Source organism: Malurus melanocephalus, unplaced genomic scaffold (assembly GCF_030028575.1).
Source record: "Malurus melanocephalus ecotype Western Australia unplaced genomic scaffold, MMel_1.1 scaffold_84, whole genome shotgun sequence".
NCBI classification, from domain to species: Eukaryota; Metazoa; Chordata; class Aves; order Passeriformes; family Maluridae; genus Malurus; species Malurus melanocephalus.
In genome coordinates this window covers 254,649-280,797 of record NW_026623316.1, presented here as the reverse complement: position 1 = coordinate 280,797, position 26,149 = coordinate 254,649, and the positions used below count along the sequence as shown (strand labels likewise).

Below are 26,149 nucleotides of genomic sequence, written 5' to 3'. Positions count from 1 at the left end.
CTCACCCCAGCACTTACAGAAACTTGGAACATCAATGCTGGGAGATGATATTTTTTAATAAATCATAACTGTCTCACACAGAAAGACAAAACTATATTGAAGAGAAGTATGTCAAGAGTAAATGCCATGTGAAAATAGGATTTCATGCTTATATTGATTATGGCTGCTCAGATGACACTTTATCCAACTGATACCAAAATAGAGATTCTAACTTAAAAAGCATGGAAATGTAATTTATTGAATAGCCTCTGGAAGATGGCAAAGACTAAAAAACTTGCTGTCAAATGAGGCTTAAACACATCTCAGAAATGCAAGATTTTTCATCTGAAATTTATTCCCAGCTATGCTGTCTCAARCAGTTTTAGATGACTCAGAAAAAAAACAAAGCCTGCCAGTATTTGCCTGTGGAAGCAATTTAGGAGTCCTCAGACTATTAAAAACAACAAAATTTCAATTTTGTTTTGACTGGTATTTTTAATAAAAATACCAGTTTAATACACTAGTAAATTTATAGTAATAGTAACATATTAAATACATTAATATATTAACTATATATGGTAACATATTTATAAATTAGTAGTAATAAATTAGTTTATGCTAATCAAAATTTAGTTTAGTATAAACTAAATTTATACTAGTTATTAAAAATTAGTACTTGACTGAACCTTTGTCATGCCCCTTTTTTTCATCTCCATTAATTGTCACCATTATTTTTTCATGTTTTCTTAGCTGTGCAAGTTTTATGCCCTTCCATAAAAGATGACTTTCATCTTAAAATCATGAAATGTCTATAAAAAGTAATAGAATCTGAATATAAACAAATAGAACACCTTTATCAAAGGTGACATATTTCTGGTGAAATCGCAGCTATAGTTTGCCACCCATTAATACATTTCCATATTTTAAGACATAATCATAATTTTTACTCTAAAATATGTATTTGAGACTACTTTGACACAAAAGTTTCTTATATTTTTCTATACCTTTCAGTCTGATTTGCTATTTTTTGTCATTTTTCTGGATTGCTTAGTGAGAAGAAAGGTATAAGAGAAAAAAAGCCTAGAATACTTTTTCAGCTTCTTTTTTTTTTTTTTTTTTACAATTTAATCCCTGCATGTCTTCTTGTCATAACCAATTTGTTTCTCTAAGTCTTTAGAAGTTAAGTGTTTTAGTCATTCAGAACAAAAGCCATCTTAGACTTAAGGTCAAGTATTAGCATTATGAAAGTACACAAAAATGGGGTATCTTCTAAGTAAATAAATCAGCCATGGCTCACCTGAAAGCTTATGCAGCTTCCCTRAGAGCACAAATTCATTTCATTTAAGAAGGCGTGTTTTCAAGAAATGCAGTACTTTGATTACACCAAACTAATTATGAAGAAAGAGTATTTTCTTCCCCTAGTAGTTTATAAATCCAAATGCTTTGTCAGTAGTTGTGACCTAAATRCACACACAAGAATTTCCAGGGATGTAAGTCACATTAGTGGACCACCTACCAAATGGCACTCTGACTATATAATGAATTAAAATAAATAAACCCCCAAATTTCTCTCTCCCCAAGTCCCCATTTTACTAAGATGAACAGTGTTTCCAGGAGGGGAATTTGGATAAAATAAATAAACAAAGAGAATAACATAAAATTTGAACTGGTAAGTAAAACAGGACATTGTCTAGTTAAGTGTGGCTTAAGCTTTCTAGCAAGTTTATTTAATGAATCAGTGCTACACTGACATAACTGCTTTATTATAAAATCCCTACGTAATTTTACCACAGACAAGTTTAAGCACTTCCAAATAGCTGCCTGTCTTCCTGCCAGTCTTTAGAAACTTTTACTAAGACACCTCTCAGGCTCTCTTTTGAATAATCAGATGTCTTGAACTTCATCTACCACAGAATAAAAATCTAAAGACATGCAGGTCTCTTAAATGTTTTCTGTATTTGCTTTCGTCTTTTAACTACAACTTTTAAAATACAAATAAAATGGGAGGTAGTATCTCTCTTGGCAATATTGCACAGAAGAAGAGAAGTTTCATTCTAGACAAAGAGTCTGTAGCCTTACTCCTGGAAATTCCATCTTCCATCTGGCTTTAGTTTTTTCCTCAATGGAATCCAGGCAATCCAGGTCACTCTCATCTTTGTCCATCACCTTTAAATTACACAAAAATCCTTCCAGAGAGGCCTACTTACTGATTTGTCCCAAATTTCTCTAACTATACCCTAACAATAGGTAAACTCAGAACACTGTACTTGCTTCCTCTTTGCAACTTTTTTTGTTGTAATGATTTCCTACTTTCCTRACTATGACAAATAATTCCCACTAATAATTTATCTTCCTGGCTGAATGATAACTTAAGAATGTCCAAATGATGCAATTGCTCCATTTATTTTACTTCATACTAAGRAAAAGATTGGATAATCTTCAAGATGTTGCATTAATTGCATTTTTAAAGCAATTCTAAAGAGACCTGCCATTGCCTCCTTTTGCAGTTGACACATTTGTAGATGCCAAAGCATTACACATTTACCAAGAGTTCCAACCTACTGCTGAGAAGCTCTGAGGTTTTCAACCCACAGGTGAGAATCCAGTGGGGGCCAGTAACAGGCTCATGAGAGGTAGAATGATTTGACAAGAGGTCCAGGATGGTGCTGTTAGGGACATCCTTATGACAGGTCTGAAGCTGACTGATGCCCAAAAAATTACCAAGCCACTTGTTAAGAATATTATTACCCTTCATGAATCAAGTGTCTATGCACCTCCATCCTACAAACTTTCCTGTTCGTTTTTTTGGGTTTTTTTAACAGTCATTGGGAAAAAACCTGCATTCACTCATCCTGAAAGCGTCAGCTCACTTGCCGGCTCATGCAGCTGAAACGGGGATTCATTCTTGGAGTTCTGGGGTGAACCACACCTGGGACTCGAGGCAGAGAGTCAGCTTCCCTCAGTTACTATGATCCACTCACACTAGACAGGGAAGGGCCTTGCTATGCCTACTACAACACTCCTTTCATGYTGGATTTAAATAAAATACCATTAAACGCATTTATTTTTAATACTCAAAAAAGAAAGAAACATCTACAAAAGCCTTATAAAAAGAAATACAAGACAAGGTATACCTAACCTACTCACATTAAGTTTACAGAGCTCTCTGTCTTACTCAGTTTGACTTGCCATTCTTCCTGGCAAGACAACATTTAAGATTTTCAATGTTTCTGTGTATTTGTGGCAAAGCCTACCCCTTTCAGATAGAAAAAATAACAGTCTGTTTTTAGGAGCAATTTTCATGATTTCTTTGGTGACTCAGGGGCATATAGCCTTACTTTTTAAATCACAGATGGACACAAAATCTAAGTGGTGTTAACATGTGCAACTTTTTAAAACAACACAGGACTCTACTGTGTGTAAGAGACCACAAACGATAATAACTAACCACTGTAGGGTAAATGCATCTGGGAAGACCTTTTTATCTAACATAATATAATATAGTGACAAAGTACGGGCTATCTGTTGAGGCATATATGCGCTCCATATTAATATAAACAAAACAAATCAGCATATTACTCATATACTCTTTTTTCTAAGACAATTACCTGTCACTTTACAACTGGGATAGGAATGTCTTTCCACCTAGCAATACTCTGAATATGGTGGAAGCTTCTCACTATCAAACAGACATATTTATTAATAGTGCTTGAATAAGTTCTATTTCAGAAGTTTGCACATATTCAGAAACACCTCAATTGAATAAATGAGAAGTAAAGCCTTTGCTAAGCTTATAGTAAATGCAGCAGGTCTGATAAATGTCCAAAAATATCTGGATGTAGAGATTTWGCTTTCTGTGGGTCAAGTTTTATTGTACATACCTGTGTCATAAGGCACAGACAAGTACAGGAAAGCACAAGCACAACCAAAAAAACCCTGGTGTTTGCTTCACCAGTGTAGCCAACAAAGCTTTTCTCAGCAACCTGACTTGGYTTGGTATCATCATATACTGAAATCAGAAGTTTTATTCAGTAGAAATGATGACATTTTCTCACTAATTGAAGATAAGTGAAGTGAATTATAATATAAATGCATTCCCCTGTATCACTAGGGTTTAATATTATTATGATGTTCTGCAGTACAGAATTTTTAATTTATGAATTATGTGGGGTCTGTATTACAAAGAGGAAGAAAAGTATGAAAACAAACAGTTCTACAGTTTCTAATTTTCCTGAAGTATGCAACAAAAACATTTAATACATTTTTAATTACTTTAATGCTTTATCAATTACCTTATATTTTCAGAAGTTTTATTGAATTTTATGTTGTTTTAACTGGTCTTTTAATATAATCTATCTCAAAAAAAGTCTTTCTTGATATCATTGATTTTTATCATTTTTCGCTGAATTAATAACAACATGAACAGAGGTTAAGAAAAACAAAGGTAAAATTTAATTCATATTTTAAAATAATGAAACCAAAGACATCACTAAAGGAAATTACCAGAATATAACTTTCCAAAAAATCAGAAGCTTGAGAACCGCCTCACTTCAGATAAACACAGGACAATTGATTTTGATGGGAATTAACTATTACTAACCCATYGAAAAAAAAACAAAACCAAAAAACCTCCTTTAAAACTGCAGTTAATCATTGGGAATGTAAGAATGTACTTCAAGGGGAACTTGTCTAGCAATTGTTCTTTTTGTAAACTACATTGGTGTCAGGTTTTTGCTGGCACCAATTTTAAACATTACTAAATGTCTACAGTATTGCTGTCTCAGTTTAGATCCAAGTGAAATTCAGTGTCAACCTGTGTGTTTTCATCTAATAAGTTTCACAATACAAAATTTTATAGTTTTCTGGGTTTACTGTGCTCTGGAAAATTAAAGTTATTAAAATACTCATCTAACAAAACTACACAATATTCCTCTAAACATGGTTTTGCACAAATGGTTTTCTGCTTCTACCTAAATATCCTCATTCTATTATGCTGCATAACCTCTTCCAAAAGCAGAACAAGAAGCTGAGGAAAAGACTACTTATTCATGCTTTAATAGCAAAACAAAATGAAAAAGCAGCTCCCCAAAAGAATGCTTAACATGGCTAATTGTTTGAGCTCTTGTAAAATACCCAAACTTTATTTGGCAAGTATAGGCTGCTCTTTTCTGCCACGTTTATAAACTAATTTAATATTTCAAGAGGTATGCAAGTCAAATGCCAGCAATTACATCAGTCTACTGAGATGAACACTGTGAACTTGGCGYTTTACTCCGTCAATTAGATTAAATGAATTGTTTCAGTTTGGAGGCTCCCATCTGATTCAGTAGTCACATTCAGAGAACAGTCACTGTTTTCACCATAGCATGCAGAAAACTATTACTAAGTCTGCGATCTTGTGACGATTTCAGAAGCCGAAGGTATCAGGAAAGTACAATTACAAGCATATAAAAAGGATAAAAAAGAGAAGTAAAACAAGCTTAGAGATACAGCAAGCATGATGCCAAAATTAGCATTATTTGAGTGTTCCTTTTTCTTCAAWCATCCCTAAGTTCTGAATGTCAGCATTCATTTGCACTGTAATGCGATCTGCAATTTCATTGTACTGACAATTTGTTCCGCAAGGTTTTTCTAACATTAAAATAACAGCCCCRTGCGATTTCAGGGTTAACAGTTAGCAGGCAGCCTGTGTTGCTGGCTGGAAGCGCCCCGGGTTTTGAGTTACTATCCGCGGTATTCGGCCCGGCTGCCAGCAGCTGTGCCGGCGGCTGCCAGCAGCACGGCTCTTGTGCGAACGGCAGGAAAGCGGCGCTCAATGCCAGGAGAGGGCGCGGGGCAGCGCTCCCGCTCCCCGCCCCGCCCGCCCGTCCAGCGGCAGCGAGGGCCAGCACGGCGCCACCGCGGCAGCCAGAGAAGGGACGTGCTGGACGCTCACGGCATTCCCAAGCAACCAGATAGTGCCTGACAAATGGGGGCAAGCCGCGTAATAACCTCCACCCGCTGCACTCGGGTTTGAAATAGGAGACGGAAACAGAAACAATTGAGGACACAAGAACCTGGAGAGATGCAGGGTGCAGCCGAAGGACGGGAATACACAGAACCCTTACGCACAACCCCTTCGTCTGCTTCCGAAGGGCATAAAAGAAAGAGTTCAGATTAGACACATGCAGAAAGAAAAAAAACTTTCCCAGTACGCACTGTCTCCGAGACAATTTTACTCCTCCTCCAGTGCTTTCTTCAAGCTACATGGAAAAAAAAAATAGTTTTTTTGTACTTTCCTAGAGATCTTGAAACTTACGCRAGACAAACCTGGCAAACAAACCTGTCACCTGATTTGCCCAGGGTGAGGAGTAAAACATAGAAAGAAGAGACCACAACGAAACACACACACACACACACAAATTTGCTTTTAATATATGCAGATTTTCAAAYTGAAAGCTCCTCGGCAAAATACTAGTAAACAAATGTCAGAATAATTATCCAGGACAAATATATTAATTGTGTAAAACTCCAACATCAGTGATTCACCTTGTATCCTGGGGAAATCCTATTCCAATTTTGTTACACCTTGCATAGGATGCTGCACTATATCTGATCATTCCCGACATTCTTCTTTATACTTTTACTAGTTTATTTGGTTGTTTTTTTTACATACACAAAGATTATTTTTGCAGCATACAGTGAGACAATTGATTTTAATAGAAACAGGCTATCTTCTGTCTGAAGACAAGGAAGAGCATTCTAGCATTTTCACAGATATCTATGGTAACTCTGATACCTCACCTCCTAATGGTATCAGYAAAAGCCATTTTCAATCCAATGAAAATGAACTACTGGAAATGTAATTCTCACCACCACCAGAAGTATTACTTAGCAATTTATCATCATTGAATTTCTTCAGTCATTTCATTGCCCAGTTGGTCATTTCTGCAGTGCTTTAGTATTAGTATCTTCACTACCCTGAAATTTTGGAATCATCAAGCTCTGTCATTCATTGTTTTTCTGAATCATTTCCAGCACTGATCTGCGCACAACTCCACTATTAGCTTTCCAATGCTACGAAAGCCAAGCATCTATTCTTCTCTTTTGTTTACTATGTTTAACTCTATGACTAAACCAAGAAAATTCATATTCATGAACAGCTTTTAAAAAAGAAAAAAAAACAAAACAAAACTACATAAAAGCGCTAGATTTTGTTGCAAGCTGGAAAATAGCTTTTTTTTTTTTTTTTTTTTTAAACAATACAAATAGACAAGATTTTAAATTGTGTATATTTTTTTTTTTTTTTTTTTTTTAGTTTAAAACAATACACAGACTCAATCAACCATATCCAGGACGTATTTACTCCTTCAGTGAACTCCCACTGACTTGCACAGCATGACTTCCATCTCCTAAAGGTACCCTTATTCTGCCTCATCCTATTCATCCATGTGTTCACTAAATCCATACTTAAATAAAAGTGCCAATACGTCTGTCCAGCAATGAAGTAATATTTACATTAGCATTACATTTCCAAACAGACTTAATCTTTTTTTTTTTTTTTTTTTTTTTTTAAGCAGGAGGCAGCCATGGCAGAAGTAAGATTTTACACACAAAAGCATCAGTTGGAATACAGAGTCATAGCAGCTGCAGTCACCATCCTGAATTAATTAATTTCCAAGTGACTATCAAGGTACTTTCTCCCTGCTTCCCATCACAAACCCTTCAATCAGAARAATCAGGAATAAAACCTTTACCCCAATATTAAAGAGTTTCTGTTTGTGAAGAACAAAAGATCTAATTTCTGTGGAAAATTTCTTCAGAAGAAAGAGGACAAAAAGGGACAGTTGATTAAGAATATTTAGACAGTGTAATATTGATCATCATACTAAGTAGATTAACTGTGCACTGGAGATACTATTTTAGCATCTCCAGAATAAAGTAAGTACAAAGACCAGCTAGTATGCAGCAAGGAATCAACTAGAACTGCCTCAGACAACTCACAAGGATCATGTCTTGATTACCACTACACCTCAGCATAGGATAGTGCAAACAAAGGAAAAGTATGTAGTACTTACAGAAGAAACATCCTTTTCTGTCTCAGGTTCTCATGAATTATGGAGAAGGTAAAGAAAAAGGCCCAAGTTGGTGCAAGACAGGGAAATACATGTTGGGATGAAAGAAGTCAACAACAAAAAAAGTACCTATTTTGAATACACATAATATTTTCAAAATGAATGCAAAAGCATGCTGACACTTCTGCCATTATTTTTGTGGCTTGTTTTGCTGTCACTGGTCAATTTTCATGTAATGGCATATGAGTTGCATAAATCTTTTATATATTACTGCAAAAGTTGCCTCTTTATTAAAAAAGAAAGAAAATACTTACATAGAATTCAGAAAGGAGACAAAGTCTCATCTGCGAGCCCTACTTTTTCAAAAAGTGAAAATGGCTCATTCTACATCCTTACAAAAAATAAGAGTAAAATTCTTACGCAAGACTTAATTAAAAAAGGCTTCATCTGCAAGCCATACTTTTAAGTCAGCTGACAACCTGCACTTAGAACCTACTTTTATATTTTCCTTAAGTTATCTCAAATCCAACAAAAAGCTGCCCTTGTGATCTGTTCTTACTTTACATGACAACTGCTTCTATTTAACTTATCTTGTCAACAACCAAGGTTTCAAAATTAAGCTGATTATATTTTTACTGACTTTTATATTTAAGAAATCCAGCCCATTTTTTAATGTAATCCAGGACAGTATTTCAGTATGTTGAAAAAAAACCCCAGAACTTCTGCAATCATAATGCAGCAAAACAGTAGGAATGGCTGTCAGTTATTTCCTTCCTCCATATTAAAACTGTACAGTACAAGATCCCACACTGATTTTTTTCTTTCTTAAAATTTTAAGTATTCTTTTATGCATGTTATCTAGGAAAAAGTTAAGTATMATTTTCAACAGTTAAGTATCATTTTCTATCATCTCAGCATTTTCATGCTGAGATGGCTCATTTAACRTATTTTGACCCCTCAAGAAATGCAACCAGGAGACTGGCTTGGGAAAACAGTTTATAATACTAAGKATAGAGTCTCTTATTTTAGAATAAATATGAATAGAAGCAATGTATCACTGAAAAGAGTATGAAATACTATTAAGATTAAGAGCAGAACTCAGGCAGTGAATATACCTGCCTGCCTTCTGAGAATCAGAAAAGGCTATAGGTAGGAATATTCAAGTAAAGTGGGTATACTGAGGAGATGTGTTTATGTAGGTTCCTGATAAAGTATGCCTTCCTCCTCTTTATTCATCAATTAAGCACATCAATAAAYATTTCACCTTTTTTTTGTAACTCCACACTGAGCTGTGGACTCTTATTTTACTTTAGCCATACTTCTCCTCCCAGTGTACCTACAGAGTCCATTGCTGCAGAGGTTCGTGCTCCTCACTACTTGAAAATCCACCAGAGTTTTGTATTTACAAATATCATCTGTGTGAATTCAGGCACAGTGTCTTCTATATTACATTTCTCACAGGCTGTCTGTTCTTGCCTCTACCTTTGGTGGACTTCCTGTTTGTGTTTGGGCTCAGGAACACACTTTATCCACACCTTCTGCATTATGTTAAACAGTCTTTACATTGTGTTCTCTACTTGGGCATACATTGTCCAGAACAGCCTGAACTGCCACTGGCAAAGTAGAATGGGCTGTTGAGAGCAGAAGCAGCGAACTTTTTTTGTCTCCTAACAGCACCTGACTCCTTGCACATGTATGCCTGACCAGTGCACATGTGGATGTGTCTGCCACTCAAAGCCCCATGCTTCCTGMATCACTGCAGAGGGATGCATGGATAAAAAGTCAGACATGCACCAAAGCAAGGATCTGGGCTTTTCAACTGAAGAAGAGCTGAATAACTTTGAATTCTACCCCTTCATCTTTCCCTGAAGTGGTCTACAAGTGGCATCTGGCCCACACCACTGCAAAAGCAGAACCACCCATGCCCTCTGGGCTTGTTGAGAAGATCAAGGACAGTTCCTGGGCTGACCACACTGAAGTTTAAGCACATCCCATTATTATTACAAAAACTKTTAAAGGATAAAGATTTTATAACATTAAGATGAATGTTTGCTATCTATTTTAAAACAAAATATGCAAGACTGTTGGGAACACATGCCGGAGAAAGAAAAAGCAAAGCTACAAAAAAGTGCATTAGTTCCCACTCTGACTTAAGGCAATTTTATAGCAAGATGTTAACTGAAACCCAGATAACAGAAGACGAAACATTAACCAAGAAAGAAAACACTACTGCTAAAAGAAAATTTTAAAGCTTTACAAAAAAACCTGGTATTTCAGGATACAAAAATACCATGCAAAATAGCCATACAACAAAGACCTACCAAGTTCTTTAAGCTGACCTACTATAAAACTTATCAGTTACCYAGCCATGAGCAAAAGCCCTCTCACCCTCACCACTATTACTTTCAGGAAATTCACTGATTGTTGTTCCAAGGACACAGAGTGTGAAAACATCCTTCAAAGTTCYGTTTTTATAAAACAATTTAGCTTTCGAACCTTAATAATGGAGCTCATATTTAAGTCTACTTCTGTTAACATCTTGCTAAAATATGAAATTGAGAGAAAACAATGTAGAGCATTATCCTTTCCTCCATCTCTTGTACTAAACTCATTATTCTGTGATAAATATTGTGGCTTAAGAGGATTAAAAAACTCTTTTTGTGTTAAGTGATCTGTTCCTCCAGTGCTAATTTTCAGGGTAGAGAACRTATCTTTCCAAGACATTTGAAAATGGCTGAAACCAACTGCTGCTCCTTCCTGATAACTGGAAGATGCTTTTCCTTCAAGCACTACAAATAACCTTCTATCCATGTTTGCTTAATGGGCATCCTCCAAACACAATATTGATATATATATATATATATATATATATATATACACACACAATATTGCTATAGGAACACCTGCCATAATGCTAAGGTTTTCGTTGTAAGATAGAGGCAAAAGTACTCCTAGATACATGGCAAAGAAACAATGATTATATTAAGATCCCACTTCAGCCAAGAAACTTAAACAACTCAAGATAAGCTACACATTGTTAAGAAAACACTAGGCAATCCATGATTTTTGTGTAAAGAAGCTTCAGAAGAAAAAGTTTCCTAAACAATACACAGTACTCTACTATGGACAATTAATACATATTGATAGTATCATCAAGCCTGACAAACAAGTAAAGAAACACCTGTAAGTACACACGATTTTATATTTCAAAGAAGTAGTATCACAGCAGAAGACTAGAAAGCATCATACCATTCCTTTTTTCCCATCTTTCATGAATGGTTGAAAAAATATTTTATACAGTTTTGGCAAAATGAAAGCTTAAGAACTCAAAAACCAGAGTATTATTCCAATAGCTTTGAGAACTCCTGCAAACAATTAACCCAGTTCCTGCATCCACGTAGTTGGAACTTTTAACTGCTCTCATTTTTCACAATGTTTACTTCTGACTGCTGTGCTTGTGACACTTTTAACTGTATGTGCCAGTTAAGTGCTTTTTAATTCTTCAGTTCTAATGAAAATACAAAGAATAAAAAAATTAATGCCATTCTAACAATAATACAATACATACTACTTGCAAATTCAAATAAAAAAAAGGTTTTTCAATACAGTCCAGCACCAACACTTCCTAGATTTTCAATTTATGCCGAACTGTGCATGCATGACTATGTAGAGCATATTAAAAAAATACATGGACACAGTATTAAACCTAAAAAGTAAAAGCATCTAATACTGTCCTACTCCTTCAGAAAGGAGTGTATTTATAGTGATATCACATCAGCACTGTCTGTTCAGAATTTACTTGAAGACAGAGAAATAGCATCCCTATYATCACTAACTTCCTGGGAGTTAGTAATACAGCTGTTAATAAGAGCAAGTATTTTGTTCTTCCTATTATATCAGACTGCAGTTAGTAAAGATCCACAAGAGAACAAGAAGTTAAAATCCTGTAACAGAAAGTTCAAATTTGTTCAATTCAGGAAAGTTGTGCTGAATTGCAGGCAGACTCCAAGCATTGCCCCCATCAGGCAAGTGGTTTTGGAGGTTTTTTTTTTGTGTGTATTGGGATTTTCAGGGCTTTTTTTTTGGTTACAGCCTGGATGAAAGACATTTGCTCCACAAAGTGGCAGCAGCCATACTGAAACACTATTAACCAAGAAACAGATTCCCCAAGTAAATTAACTATTACAAAAAGTTTGTGGGTTTACAAGCAGCTGAACTGAGAAACATAATTCTTAAGAAAGCAAAGAATTCTACCTGATTAAGTTTACAAACCATTAGATTTTATTTTTCTGAATAAGATAAACTTAAGCCATTGCATTAAAAACTTCAGTAATACAAACAACTGTGTCAAGGTTCCAGAAATTCAGCTTACTTCCTTGAGATTGAAACAAATTCCCTGCAAATGGAATCCGCCAGTAATGCCTTCTGAGGTCATCAGAATACATAAAGTCCTTCCAACGACTTTGTTGCCAACAGCCCACATAAGGCTTTTTTTTTTTTTTTTTTTTTTTGATATATGATAAGGAGAAAGGAGGTCTGGGTCTGTTCTTGACTGATGAAAGAAAAAGGATTGATGTTTAGAAAAGGGTGACTTTGGCAACTGCAAAAAACTTCGAAGAAAAATTGTACTATTTTCTTCAACCTACAGAAAGCCTTAAAGTCTCCAACCAATAAAGAATTTCCAGAAGTYGTAAGTAACCCTTTCAGTGAATCTTTAAACCTGAATATACACACACTATCAGACTCTGGTGTAACATGCATTTTCTGGCTCTGAACCACTTTGGCTGCTGTAATTATTTTKTTGGATTTTTTTGTCTTTTTCACTGAACTGCTCTTTGCAGAGGTCSTCATGCTAAAACTGCTAGAGTAATCTACATAATTCAAGCCTATTCTAAAYTGCAATTTTATAGATCACGTTCTATTTTATTATTCCAATCTTTCCTTAAAATTCTAAACTACCCATTTGAGTTATGCAAATCTTATGATCAGTAACCTGGGACAAAACGTTGCTGGAAATGTCACCAATACAAAATCTTCCACTCACCTGAAATAACACTATCAGTTCGTGTGAAAGCTTTTTTACTTTTTCATGCTGAATGAGGAATATTTCTATGCCAACTGTAAAAATCTCTGTTACACTAGAAATGAACAATGGTTGAAAAAATATGTAAAAAACTAGTGCCTTTTAGGTAGTGATTCATAAGAAAAAGGAATTTCTCTTTCTACTAAGAAACAAATACACTGTAGAGCTAGTATCGACTTGAACATTTTTCRTGACTAAAAATCTCCAAGTAACCCAACCGTTTTCCTATTTAAATATTAATATAATGGTGCATTGTTTTTTTTAACAATAAATTCAACTTACAGCACTTTAAATTTCAGATAAGCAAGCACATTTACTAGCTATCGGCCCAAAAAGTGAGAGAGCTTTTCCTTCTCAGCTGCTTACCTTGAAGAGTTCTCCCTTTCTACCAACTATTTCAGAGCAAAATTTGACTTCAGCTCTCTAGACTACAAATCTGGAAAGAAAAGCACAACGTGGACAAAAGAAAAACTCCTGGTAAACATGTGCAGAACGAGTCTTGCAGTGACGTTCTCCCAAGAACAATCACAAAAGCCCCATAAAATATGGCCTTATGAGCTCAGTGCTGCACCACGCCATATCACCTCATACATTCTCCTAGAAACTGAGCCACRCATCAACTTACCACTAAAGTAAAAATTTCAGAAAAAAAGGAGCAAACACAAGACCAAGTTAAGACTGAGATCAAATCAGTAAAGTAGAGTGCCTCAATACTATTGTCATGGTGTTTGAGTAGTGCTGCCCGTTTTCTTTTCCCCTTTACCGGTTTATGAGGACTCTTACTGAAAGTATTATGCCAAAAGTCCATATGACTCTACCTGATCAGTTTGGCACAAAGCACATCTAAATCGGTCAGTGGAGCCACTTGTTACTAATGTTTTCTGAAGAGTAAGATCTTTGTAAGGTTGAGGAAAGAAAGAGAGAAATCGCAAAAACCAATAACCTCCCATAACCGCACACAATGGTAAGCATGATGTAATCACTACAGTTATGGACTACAGTTCTCAAAACAGCCATATTGYGAGAAAACATTTGTCATGGCCTATCCAAGATTCTGCAAGTGCTCAAGCCCTATGACTTGAATTTGTTACTCCTTTCAGCACACATCATTTTATGTAGTAACAACTAAAATGGAGAGATTACTACAAATCGTCACGAAGTTATAAAATTTATGAAGCCTTTTCTTTTTTTGTCATAACATTAAAGATATAAAAACTCTCTCAACTGACAGATTGACTYAAAATTAGAAAAAGGTCTCACTCAAGAGTTACCAGTCCCTCACAGCTGAAATCTGAAACTGTTACAGAACTCTGAAGTTGAAAGTAAAATACAAATGGAATGATATCTAGAGCTTGGAGAATAGACAATGAGGACACACAAAACACCTCCCCACATTCCTGAGCAGCACAAGAACTTTAAATTCTGTGCTTTAACTGTTCCAGTAAAAACTCAATCACCACACATTGCTAAACGTATTCGTATTTAGCCTGCAAAGGTTAATATTCAAACAGTCTAACACCTTGACAGACAAAAATATTCATAATTTTTTAGTTGTGCTAATGTTCAAGCTGACTCTGAAAATACCTTAAGTTTCATTAATGCACCTGCAGAAAACAAATAAGGCTTTTAGTTACTAAAATAATTGTCTCTAATATTGAAATATCTAAACATGGMATTACCTTCATGGCATGGATTTCTTCTATTAATCTCTCAACTCGTTTTTGGTTCTTTAATTTCAAGTCTTCTGAACCCCTGCAAATGAAGTCTGTCTTTATTAAGAAAATCTGTTTAGTTGTTTTATTTACCCATTGGCAATACCCAATAGCAAAGTAAAAACAAAAAAAAATAAATCACAAGATGGAGGATAAATACAATCCCTTATTGTGAAATGAACATTTTAGCAAACAACTGAACATAGCCTAATGCTTTTGCTGGTCTGAACAGAGGAGAGAACTGTGAAGGTTTACCAGAACAATGTGAAAAACAAATGTTACTGTATCAGAAAATATACATCACAATTCATATCAACAATAGGTGACACCATTGTCTCAAATAAAMTGAAATGTTAAGATCTGTAATATTTAAATATGGAAGTTCATTAGGCTTGCTTCTTACTTTTCTCAACTTACTAAAATTGTGAGAGAAGAGTATGCTCAATTTACACTGTGAACACAGTAACAGATGTATCTCACACAATCTCAAATAAGACACATGGTAAGTTATTTGGGGCCAGTAATATTTGAAAACATAATTTACAAAATAATGTTTAAACTGTTTATGTAAGAATTAATTAACAGTAATTACTAAAAAGCAAGTATGATCTGTATATCTATGCAAACTGAAAATATTTTTTGCTCCACAACCCTGAAGACTACAGTGAGAAAACATGGTGCAACTTAACTTGAACAGCAGAATAGCCTAAAGATCAAAATCTTAAAAAGCAACACTTTACAGTAAAAGGTACTGTAACTGATTCAATTACCTTCCAATACAATAAATCCCATTAAAAGAGTCACTCCAACTCTGCTTTATGAAATCCCTTTTAGTTAGCATTTTTAGTCTAACCAAAATAATGTAAAAATAAAAAAATAGAATTTACGTATTTTAGAGCCTTAAGTTTTAAATGTAGTACACTTTCCCCCTCCTTTTCCATTTTTGCAAAAACCATTAAAATACTGCCTCATTTATAAAAACACAAACAAGAACACTATTATTTAAAACTGACTTTTTCAATTTTAATTTCCCGATGTGTCTGGTTAGTCTGCGAATAGTCAGGACTCTGGCCTTCTTCACATCTTTTCTCATCTTCACAACCTGTGAGAAATATGGAAGACATTATAAAGTATTTTCTTTGATTACATTCCATATACAATACACTCATTACATTGACTTCAATTTTAGAAATTAGTTCAACAAAGAGAACTACTTTTGAAAATAGAGTGCATTTCCCTGCTATCCAAATCCCATCTCAAATGAATTCAGATTTCCTTTAAAATCGAACCACTTCCATAAACATCAGAGGAAGAACAACCAACAGTCTAAAAATGCGTCTGAGGTTAAACAGAAGACAAGACATTCCTAACTAGCCATACTTCAATATTATTCTTAGAGCTAGATTGAGGTAGAGATTTGAAAAGTCTCACCTTTTGCCTTCACTTTGCTAATTTCTGTCCCAGTGAAACAGCACTGGTACGTTATGTCCGCTGGTACATAATGCGTAAAAGTAGTTTCATATTGAAACATTTTGAAGTGTAAAGRCAAGACTCTCAAAATAAACATTATTTATCATGGATCAGAAATTGAGATATGAAATTCTTTGCATATATTTGAATTAATTTTTGATAAAATAAAAATCCAAGAGATTTCTAACTCACTACAGCCTGTCTCTACTTGCTATCCTACACTGTATTCCCAAATTTAAAGCACACAGTTTTAAAGAAAATTTGACAAYGATATTTTGGTCTTACTTCTCACCACAATAACAAAGAATGAGAATTTGAATTATTGGTAGACAGATGGGATGAACAAAGAAATCCTTCCAATCTTTTCTAATTAAATTCCATAATGGAAAACCTTAAGCCAAGGTGTGATCTAGTCAATGATGAACATTTCAGTGATACAGGGAGTCAATAATGACCCTTTTTTTTTAACAACTCAATCTCTCCCTTATTTATTCATATATATCTTACTATGTCTGTTAAGATTTTGTGTTTGACAGTTAAACTTAAAATAACATTAAATACTAAAACAAACAAACAATCATTCTTCCTGACAAAATCCTAATTCATCTGAAATTTATCCAGTGGGGTAAGTTTCAAAATTAAGTTGGCACCTCTCTCTTAATAAAGTTCTTTACATCAGATGATTTCTGTTCTAATTTCTCAGAGATAACACCAAAATGATAGATTGATGATGATGACACCACCTAGTCAGATACTACACTACTATAAAACTACATGAATACTTAACAAAAAAAAAAAAAAAAAAAGATAAATCTTCAAAGCTCACAGAGTATTTCACACCTGTGATGAAGAATCTGGCATGTACACCCTGTGCAGACACCATAAAGATGATACTTACAAAAAGAGAAGTAGAACATGTATTTTGCAGACCTGATTGTATCTGTAGCATAGGTTACACAACCTCAATCAAGTTGTTTAGTCCTGAACTGTATTCAGTAATGGCTTAACTGAAGGCTGAATCAGAGCAAAACAATTTCTAGAGAGGGACACATGCTGATTGTTAGCCTTACTTCTGCCAGGGAAGAGAGGGAACATATAGAGTAGTGCTCCCCTAAGAAGCAAGGGAAGGGAATTGTTCAGGGGACAGCATTAGTCACTTGCACCACAAGAAGTGAAAAGGTTAAAAAAAATTCAGGACAAAAAATGACCTAAAATTGGTCTCCTATTCCAAAAATTGTTACAGCAAAGGTCAGTACCTACCTTAGTTACCCTAGTAAAAGTACCTGCACACACAGGTGTACCTACAAAGGCATTTCCATGTCAGTCCATAGCAGAAACCACATGCCAAAAAGCACCAAATGCCAAGTTTCTACTACACAGCAGCACTGCTCAAGTAACATGCTAAGGAAGAAATCCATAACATTACCATGTGGCACCTAGGCATGCAGAAATCTCTTTTCTATAAAACACTGAGTCTATAAAACAGTCTATAGTCTTTTTCTATAAAACACTTATGCGTTTACAAGATTATCAYAGATGCCTACAGTACATCATCTTCTAAAAGGAAGAAAGAAAACAATGTAGCTTCTGGTTGAAGAGCTCTTTGATATTATGTACATTCAATGAGTTTGGAATGGCAGAATGCAAACTGAGTAGGCCTTCTTAGAAAGTCAGGGAAGGGAAGGTTGTTTTAAGTTTGGGGTTTTTTTATTGTTTTTTTTTAAATAACCACAAAAAATATTCACAAGCTAGAAACATACTGGAATTCCAGTAACTCATACTTTACATATTAGTTACCCTGCATGCTAACATGAAGTATATTTAACTTTCTCTCAAAAATATTTTGTCATGTATTTTTTAACAGAAATATTAATGCACACACAGCATGTTTCCCGGGCCTACGAGAGCCAAACTCTGCTGCCAGCCAACGAAAGCTGTATAGACATGACAGCAGGAATGGGAGAAGGTATTCGCTCTTTGGCAGACTAGGAATACCAATTTATATAATCCAGTCACTTTTTTCACACGGGACAGTATGCATCAACTGTGTTCTTGGAAGTACTCAAAACGTTCTCAAGAAAGCACTCAGCTCTTCGGGAAAGAAATCAAAAAGATTTAGCTTCAGATTTACAGTGTGCCTGAAACAATAGGGTTTAGACCACCAGGGTAGCCCCTGGTCTCTCATGTTACAAAGTAAGAGAGGCAACTTTGCCTTCAGTGAAAAAAAAAAACCCAACAAAACCAAACAAAATAAAAAATGCCCAACAAGAAGAACAGTCATGACTTTCAAAAAAATACTAACAAATATTTATTCATAATAAGGTATTTTTTATAAATAGCTCAAGAAAAGGCAACAAGAAAGGCAGAAGTCTTTGAACTGAAACTTAAAAAGGCTGCAGTGTAAGTCAGAATCACACTTTATGCTTTCAGACGAGGCAATGAGGATTTTAATCTACTCAGGAGTCACAGTAAGCACAAAAGAACAATTATAAACACGCAAAACACAAACCAAACTATTTATTCTATCAACAGGATCTAAAATTCCTGGAAATTAGGGAAGTCTGCAACTGTATGTGGAAATAACCACTTCAAGGATTTCTTTGAACAAAGAACAAGAGATGCTTTCCTTGTCCTTGAAGACACTTCTTTATTTTGTTGGGATACACTATTTACAAGGCAATTAAGCCACTCCTTCATTAATACTACCAGATATCTGTGTTTACAAATTATTAATAATAAATAGCACATAAGAATATATTACATATCACTTATTAAATCCAGAAGAAATCATAAAAGAAATAAACTCACCTTTAAAAACAAGCCTAGGTAATATCATRCATTAGCACGAACGCACAATAAGCATTTTTTAAAAGCTACAGTTATGAATAAAAAACACATCCATTTAGCACTATGCCTTCTCACAGAATACTGTCTACTACTACTGATCCTAAACAAAGATGAAATGCRAAAATATTCCGTGACTGCTGGTATTCCACAAAGAGAGGCATCCATCAACCCAACAGCTTGCCACCTGCAGTAAGCACTGCCACAAAGAGTGACATGTACCAGCCAGCTGCACGCAAACCACTTCAAGCCATAAGCAGATGGTAGCTGCTGCTGCCCTTTCAAGAAAGGGGCAAACAAAGAGCACAGCAGGGGATCAGCAGATGACAAGCCAGACAGGAATTAGAAACTCTCCTGCAAATCACCTTTTCCAAGGAGTGCACATTGCTGCAGGGGATTGTAACAGGAATTGCTGGCTTCAGCACAGGCTACGTTAAATTGATACTTGGCACAAAGCTCTCCATACTCATCTGGCAATAGAAACAGCCCCAGTTAGAATGGATGAGTACCACTGACAGAGTACAAAGGCAACATCGAGTACATATCAAACGAAGAGGGTGATTTCTAGCAAATAATAAATAACAAGTGTGTTTCTAAAGTGTGTGTTTAAAGACATCACAAGAACTGCATTTAATGCAGAATTTACAGCTGAGAAAGGGAGAAACTACTAGCTTCACCTACTTCACCTTCCTATTACAATTACACCTGGCTCCAAAGGGTTAATATCCATTCCCAGAGAATTGTCTTCTTGTGTGGTAGTCCAATCAGACCTTCCTAATCCTCAGCATGTCCAAGCCCTTCTGTGCCCAAGCAGGAAATAAAGGGAAAGAAACTAACACAGGATTACTTAATTGCTCCTTTGATCTCTGTGTCTTCTCTAGGTTTTTTTTGGGGGGGGTTTTGTTTTTTTTTGGTTGTTTTCCATGAAATAGTTCCATTTGGACACTAGTATTTCACTCATAGTTACAAATTAATTTCAACTAACAAAAGCCTTGGAAGGGCTGAATCAGTTCCTAAATCAGTGTCAGACTGTCTGGAAAGGGCTTCTGATCACAGACACTATCCCTTTTAATTAATGGAACATGGTTATTGTACAAAATACAAGAAAAAACACAAGTGTAATAGAACATAAAGTTATTTTAAGAGCCTCCCACATAATTTGGCTGTTCCAAAAAAACATATTTTAAAATTTTCAAGTTTCTTTAAAAGAAACATAAGGCATTTTTAGATAGCACAACACCAGAAAGTCTGGTTTAGGTTCTGAAAGCCTGCACCAATACAGAGTAGTCCTCATATTAGGGAKGGCAAGAAAAATGCACCAAGGAATGTGGATAAAATAACAGTATAGGTATAATTATACATTCAAATTCACATGACTAGTCAAAGATATTTGCCTTCATATTTTTAAGACAACAGCAGCAAAGTTCTCAAATGAACATTACACTAGAATAAAATGTTATACTTGGCCACTTCTGAAACTTGTTTTGAGGTCTGTATAAGCAACATGACTCCAAACTAAGCTAGCATTCAGCCAATTAGAAAAAAATATAAAGGAAAGTGTGACTAAAGGTTTGTASATGTATCAAAAAAGGTACATGTCTACTCTGAACTATAGTATCAACTGAAGTGGACAAATTAACAAAACAAAACTATTCTGCAAAACAAAATCCAATGGATTAAGAGAAGCCTATGACTTGTTAGAATGTATTTTATCCAAAACTACTGAAATACTAGAACAACCGTAACAGGAAAAGTGTTTTTTATACTACTATGCACAAAAGCTAGTACTGTATATGAAAACACCTGAAGGATCCAGAATGTCCTAAATTCTTCTTAACTCCAAGTTAATAGAAGTTAGCTTACACAGTCAGCCCCAGCTATCCAAAATGCATGAAAGCCAATAAACTGATGGACATGTCCTTTTCCTCAGAGCAGTCTGAAGCACACACAACTGTTCTTGGGCTTGAGCCCATGAGGTACTGAGTATTTTGGTCCTGACCCAATAATGCACTTAAATTATTAAATCCTTAAACAACCAGCAGTAGATAGGCTAGAATTTCTTCATCCACTTCTTTACGCCAGCACATAATCTAGTCCTAGTTCTGGTACTAGCAACCAGAAAAGACAAATCATTCTATTCTCTTTAAGGAAGAACGCTACATTTAACCTCTTCTTGTGAAAAAAACCCCAAACCTAATTGTAAGAGTTTATAAAATTTTGAAAGATCCACAATGTTGAACGAACACACCCCATTAAACAGAGGCCTCTAGCCTCTCCTCCAACATGGTAAAGTCTCTCCAATATGAAAATTGTCTTCAACAAGAGAAYTTTGCAGACACAATCACAAAAATATTTTACAGTTTGAAGATGATGTTCTGAAAGCAATGTTCTGTAATTATGTAGAAACATCCAAATTCATTGTGCAATACAAGATCTCTTAYGCCTTTTCTATCACTTGATGCCTGAAAAAGAAAAGAGGGTAGTTCTCAGCTTGCTTTTCCATTTCAGTTTCTTCCTGTACTTTCCAGGCTAACAGGATTCATCTAACAGGATTATGACAGCCACATGTGGGAGTGGGATAACAAGGAGAAAACATCACGAACCAAGGTTGTTAATTCTGTCCCAGGAAGAGTCTATTTTAAATATATCTGATCATATTGCTATTGATAAATTACCTGGGTAACAACTAATAAATTTATGGGGTCTAGTAAATGACAGGAAAAATATGAAATTGCAGGTACAGAATATACTTCAGTCCTCATAGATTCCCTTCATGCCAAGAGAACTCTAGGAGGTTTAAAGGAGAGCCTGATCTATTAGGATCAAAATGACTTAAAGCAAAAGAAAAAAAAATTATATATGCCCACAGGTATACAGTAGTTTTTACATTCTACTGCCATAAGAAATTTATTTTTGAACTACCTCAACTTTAAACATGCTTCTAAAGTAGAAAGGGAAGAGGTCACTAAAAACACACAAAAATCACTTGTGTTTTGTACAGTGGCTTTTTTTTACAAATTTTTACAAATCACTTAAGTCCCACATCAACAAGTGTCAAAACAAGAAATTCAGCTTTAAAAACCCAAACGAAACAATAAAAAGTGAAATGCATTTAGACTGAATATTCAAGGTCTCTCCAGTACCTACAAGAAAAACATGGAACAGTTGTCACTGATCTTCTTTCCTTTTCTTGTTTTAGGGCACTCCAAAAACATTGGTTTCATTTTATAGTTACTTGGCAGTTGTCTAACCAAGAAATTACCATGGCAACAGAGTATTCTCAATGTTAATTTTTGGTGCTATTTGCCAACACAGAGTTTTAAAATTTGAAACACCTGCAGCTGGATCACGTATTAGCCAGAACTAACAATAGTATATAATCTTTTGAGTGAATAATCTAAGTGAAAAAATGTTTCTGGAACTTCATTATAAATATTTCTCTCTATTATCTGGAATGTCAGCTTGAAAGATCTAATGATTTTTAGATCCTTAGGAAAAGTTAACAATTGCCAAGTTTCCTTTTTTTCCTTCCTTTTTTTACAAAAAGAATCCCTGTATTACAGTATATATTTTATACATGTCAAAATATGTGGAAATAGGCAGTCAAGACTTAGTACAGCCTCATATATTTGCATTATAAAAACATATATAGGGTGGCAAAGGCAACATAAACACACCTGTGAGGAGTATCGGTGTTCAGTTCCAGAACAGTTTTATACAAACATATACAGCAAAAAAGAATATATATACAAAAAGAAAAAAACAAAACAAAAAAAAAAAACAAAGTGAATTTTTCAGCCCGATCAGTTTCCTGAACTGTTTTTGCTTATGGTCAAACAAATGTTAGCTAGTTCCACCACAAAAGAGCACAGCAAGAATGTACAGAAGACAGAGAGAAGGACTTCAAGAAATCAGACTACAATAAATAAGCTATCCCTTTATTTAACACCAAGATCAAATAGAAAATGATAAGGAACTCAGTTTTTCAGGTACTGTTTGTGCCATACCTGTGTGGTGTTAATCTTGCCTTTGCYATCTGCAACTACATGCAAAAGGTTTGAATCAAGTGGACTCAATTCTACCCCAGCACATCTAACAACATGTATAAAAATTCTTGAAACATGAGGTAAACTCTTGAAACATGAGGTAGGATTAAACTATTGCACCCTGCTGCCCAAAGCAGGCAGAAATGCCACCACTAGCTGGAGCATCGAGAAAGCAAAACACCTGCAGCTTCTCAGGCCTCTGGGTACGCACTCTATCAGGGTCTCCACGATGAACAAAAAAAGCACACCGCCACTTGGGCAAATTTCTACCTTCCTCACAGGAAAATTAATGCACATACCCCTTGTGAGTTACTGTCAAACCCTACTTCCACAGTCTGCCCATGCTGCTTTCTTTCCATCTTCTCAACCGAGGCACTGAAATATGGGTTTCTTTATTCAATATAGCACTGCATTTCCTCCTGCATGGAGAACAGTTGTCATTTCTAGAATAATTTCTTCAAGTGGAAAGCACATTGAGTGCTCAAAGTGCTAAAAATATCATTTTCATCTGAAYGTTTTGAAAAGCAATTGCAAATATCTAAGATAGTTGCAATGGAGTAAGACTAGCCTAGAATTACTTGCTCATTGCCAAAGACCAAAATTTAGTGGATTTATTGTTTCAAAGTCAGTGTCTCACTGGATGGAGTCAGACTTAAGGTACTTCAGAAAGCATTCAAGTCCAAACCAGGATCATGAGCTGGCTAGACACATTTCTAAACCCTAAATATACACCAGTAGTTGAAAATGTCCAGATAACAAATAACTGTTGTAAAGTAGCCACAAGATGCTATACTAGATAAATCACTGCATAGGACTACCTGAAGGTAATTTCTAACTGTATTTAATTGATCAGCTGAATGCAAGCTTGAAAAAACCCAGATATCACTCTCTGCTAAAAATATTTTCACGGAATGGTAAAGTGGAATATGATCAAGGCATTCAATACAGTGTAGCTCAATGGATTTTTACATCTAGGACTTCTTAATTAGATCAGTGGTCTAGCTAGAAGTCCCATGTGAATTTCATGCCTCCTTAAGCTCTGACTTTCCAGAAAGACAGTAACAGCAGAAGCTACAGTAGTGACATAAGAATTGAGGATGGACACACATTAATAAATAAGAGTGCTGAGGGCTTTTTCCCCTCTTCAAACGGTGAACCTTTCCAAAGCAGGTGAAAAACAGCACTGCTCCCAAGGCAATATTATGAATCTATACCTTACTTGCAAAATCTGAAGAATGACACCACAGCTTGACTATACCAACTCACAATCTGTCTGATTTTTACATTAATGATACAGGTCACAAACATAATCCAAACCCTTCAAGTTGAACAGGCATCCTGAAAAGAAAATCGTGTCAAAATTGGGTAAGACCCTTTCCCTGTAACAGATACAGAAATTCAACCACAGCATTTAGAGTATCAATTTGGAGGTGTGTTTGGCAATGTGATTGCTTAGGCTTGGGATTCAGAGATGCTAACATAAATGAAGCACCTATGAGGTACTGGCCTCATAAGTCACCTCAAAAAAACTTCAAGTCTTGAGTGCTAATATTTACAACGTTTTTCAGCCATTCTGAAAGAGTGGGATATCAAAACTGTGTATTCTGAAATTGTATTTGTTAGACTGGTTTCTAAGAAAATTAGGTTTGTCTCCATATTGCTTATCTGTCACTAACCCTCTCTGGTAACTTTTGGGCTTATTAAACCAAAACCAAGGCTGGCTAACATGCAGAGTTCCTATGTGTTTTGTCAAAACTGGTAGCCAAGTAGGAGACATGAACTAACATCAGCATGGCTACCATGCAGAATTCAAGCCTCTTTCATTTTGGCTGAGAACAGTACATGCATACTCATTTGCCAGCATGTCTGGCTCTGAACCAGCCACAGAACACCACCTCCTGATTGTCCAAACAGGTGGGAAGCACGAACCATAATTAATTACTGAGAACACTCAGAGTAACCCCAAGGATAAAACACTAAAAACTGTAGAGACAGAGAGCTGAGGATATCCATATCAAGTTTAATGGAATATTGGACTCAAAGCTGCAACACAAACATCACTGGTTTTCAATTTACACACACAATGCATTTTATTTTACCACATTCTTTGCACTGATGATTTAATTTAGTGGCTGAAACTTCAAGGGAAACTAGAACACTAAGGACTTGCTGAATGGGATAGAAAGAGAGCTTCTGCGGCAGGCAATTCATTCAAAGAAAAGATACTTTTAGAGTTACTTCAATTGCCCTCGGCTTATATTAGTCTCTCACATCAGGAGGGCAAGGAAAGAATGGGACATCTGTTACAAAGTTACAGAATCGAAATATTTGACAAATATTTGTATCTCAATGTTACCAGGAAAGCATTAGCATTATTTACTAGTTTTGAAGTATTTGGTACTTCTGCCCTTCTTCTAACGTAAAATCTGTCTTCGTATTCAARAAATGCTATCCAACTCATTTCTCTGTAGCACGAGGCTTCTTTTACTAATAGACTAGGAAGTCTAACTTTTCATGGGTCATGGTGCCCCTAGCCCAGAAACCTGGCATGCATTTAAAAAGCAAGTATCAAAACACATCCAATGAGTAMAAACGAGTACAAACCATTTAGACCTAGCGACCAGCAAACCATTTACTCCAGTGACTAGCAAGAGCCATAGCCTCAGGGAACACACTGATAAAAACTCATATAAAGCAAATCCAAATTTGTATCACAGAACTTTCTGATTTACATTTCCAAACAGGATTAATATTCAGCCTGCGCCAAAGACTACAAACATCACCAAAATGTGAGGTGAACTTCCATTGGCTTCAAATATGACGCAATATTATTGGCCTAACAAACTGAAATGCTACACTACTTCCCAAAAAGCAAACTGCTCATCCATTAAGGTGCTTTCTGCTATTATGTCTCTATGACTTCTTTTTTTTGGTGGGAACCTTCATTCAGTCAGTCGTTAC

At 35.5% G+C, this 26,149-nt stretch overlaps 1 protein-coding gene across 1 annotated transcript in view; it reads right to left on the bottom strand.

Annotated features, from left to right (window-relative positions):
* SRFBP1 (serum response factor binding protein 1) overlaps positions 1-26,149 on the bottom strand; it is a 65,148-nt gene that overhangs the window by 29,400 nt on the left and 9,599 nt on the right. The window contains exons 2-3 of the mRNA XM_057367746.1: positions 15,842-15,930; positions 14,796-14,868 (exon numbers count right to left, since the gene is read on the bottom strand). Of these exons, the coding sequence (XP_057223729.1) occupies positions 14,796-14,868; positions 15,842-15,930 (162 nt within the window). The remainder of the gene's footprint in view (positions 1-14,795; positions 14,869-15,841; positions 15,931-26,149) is intronic.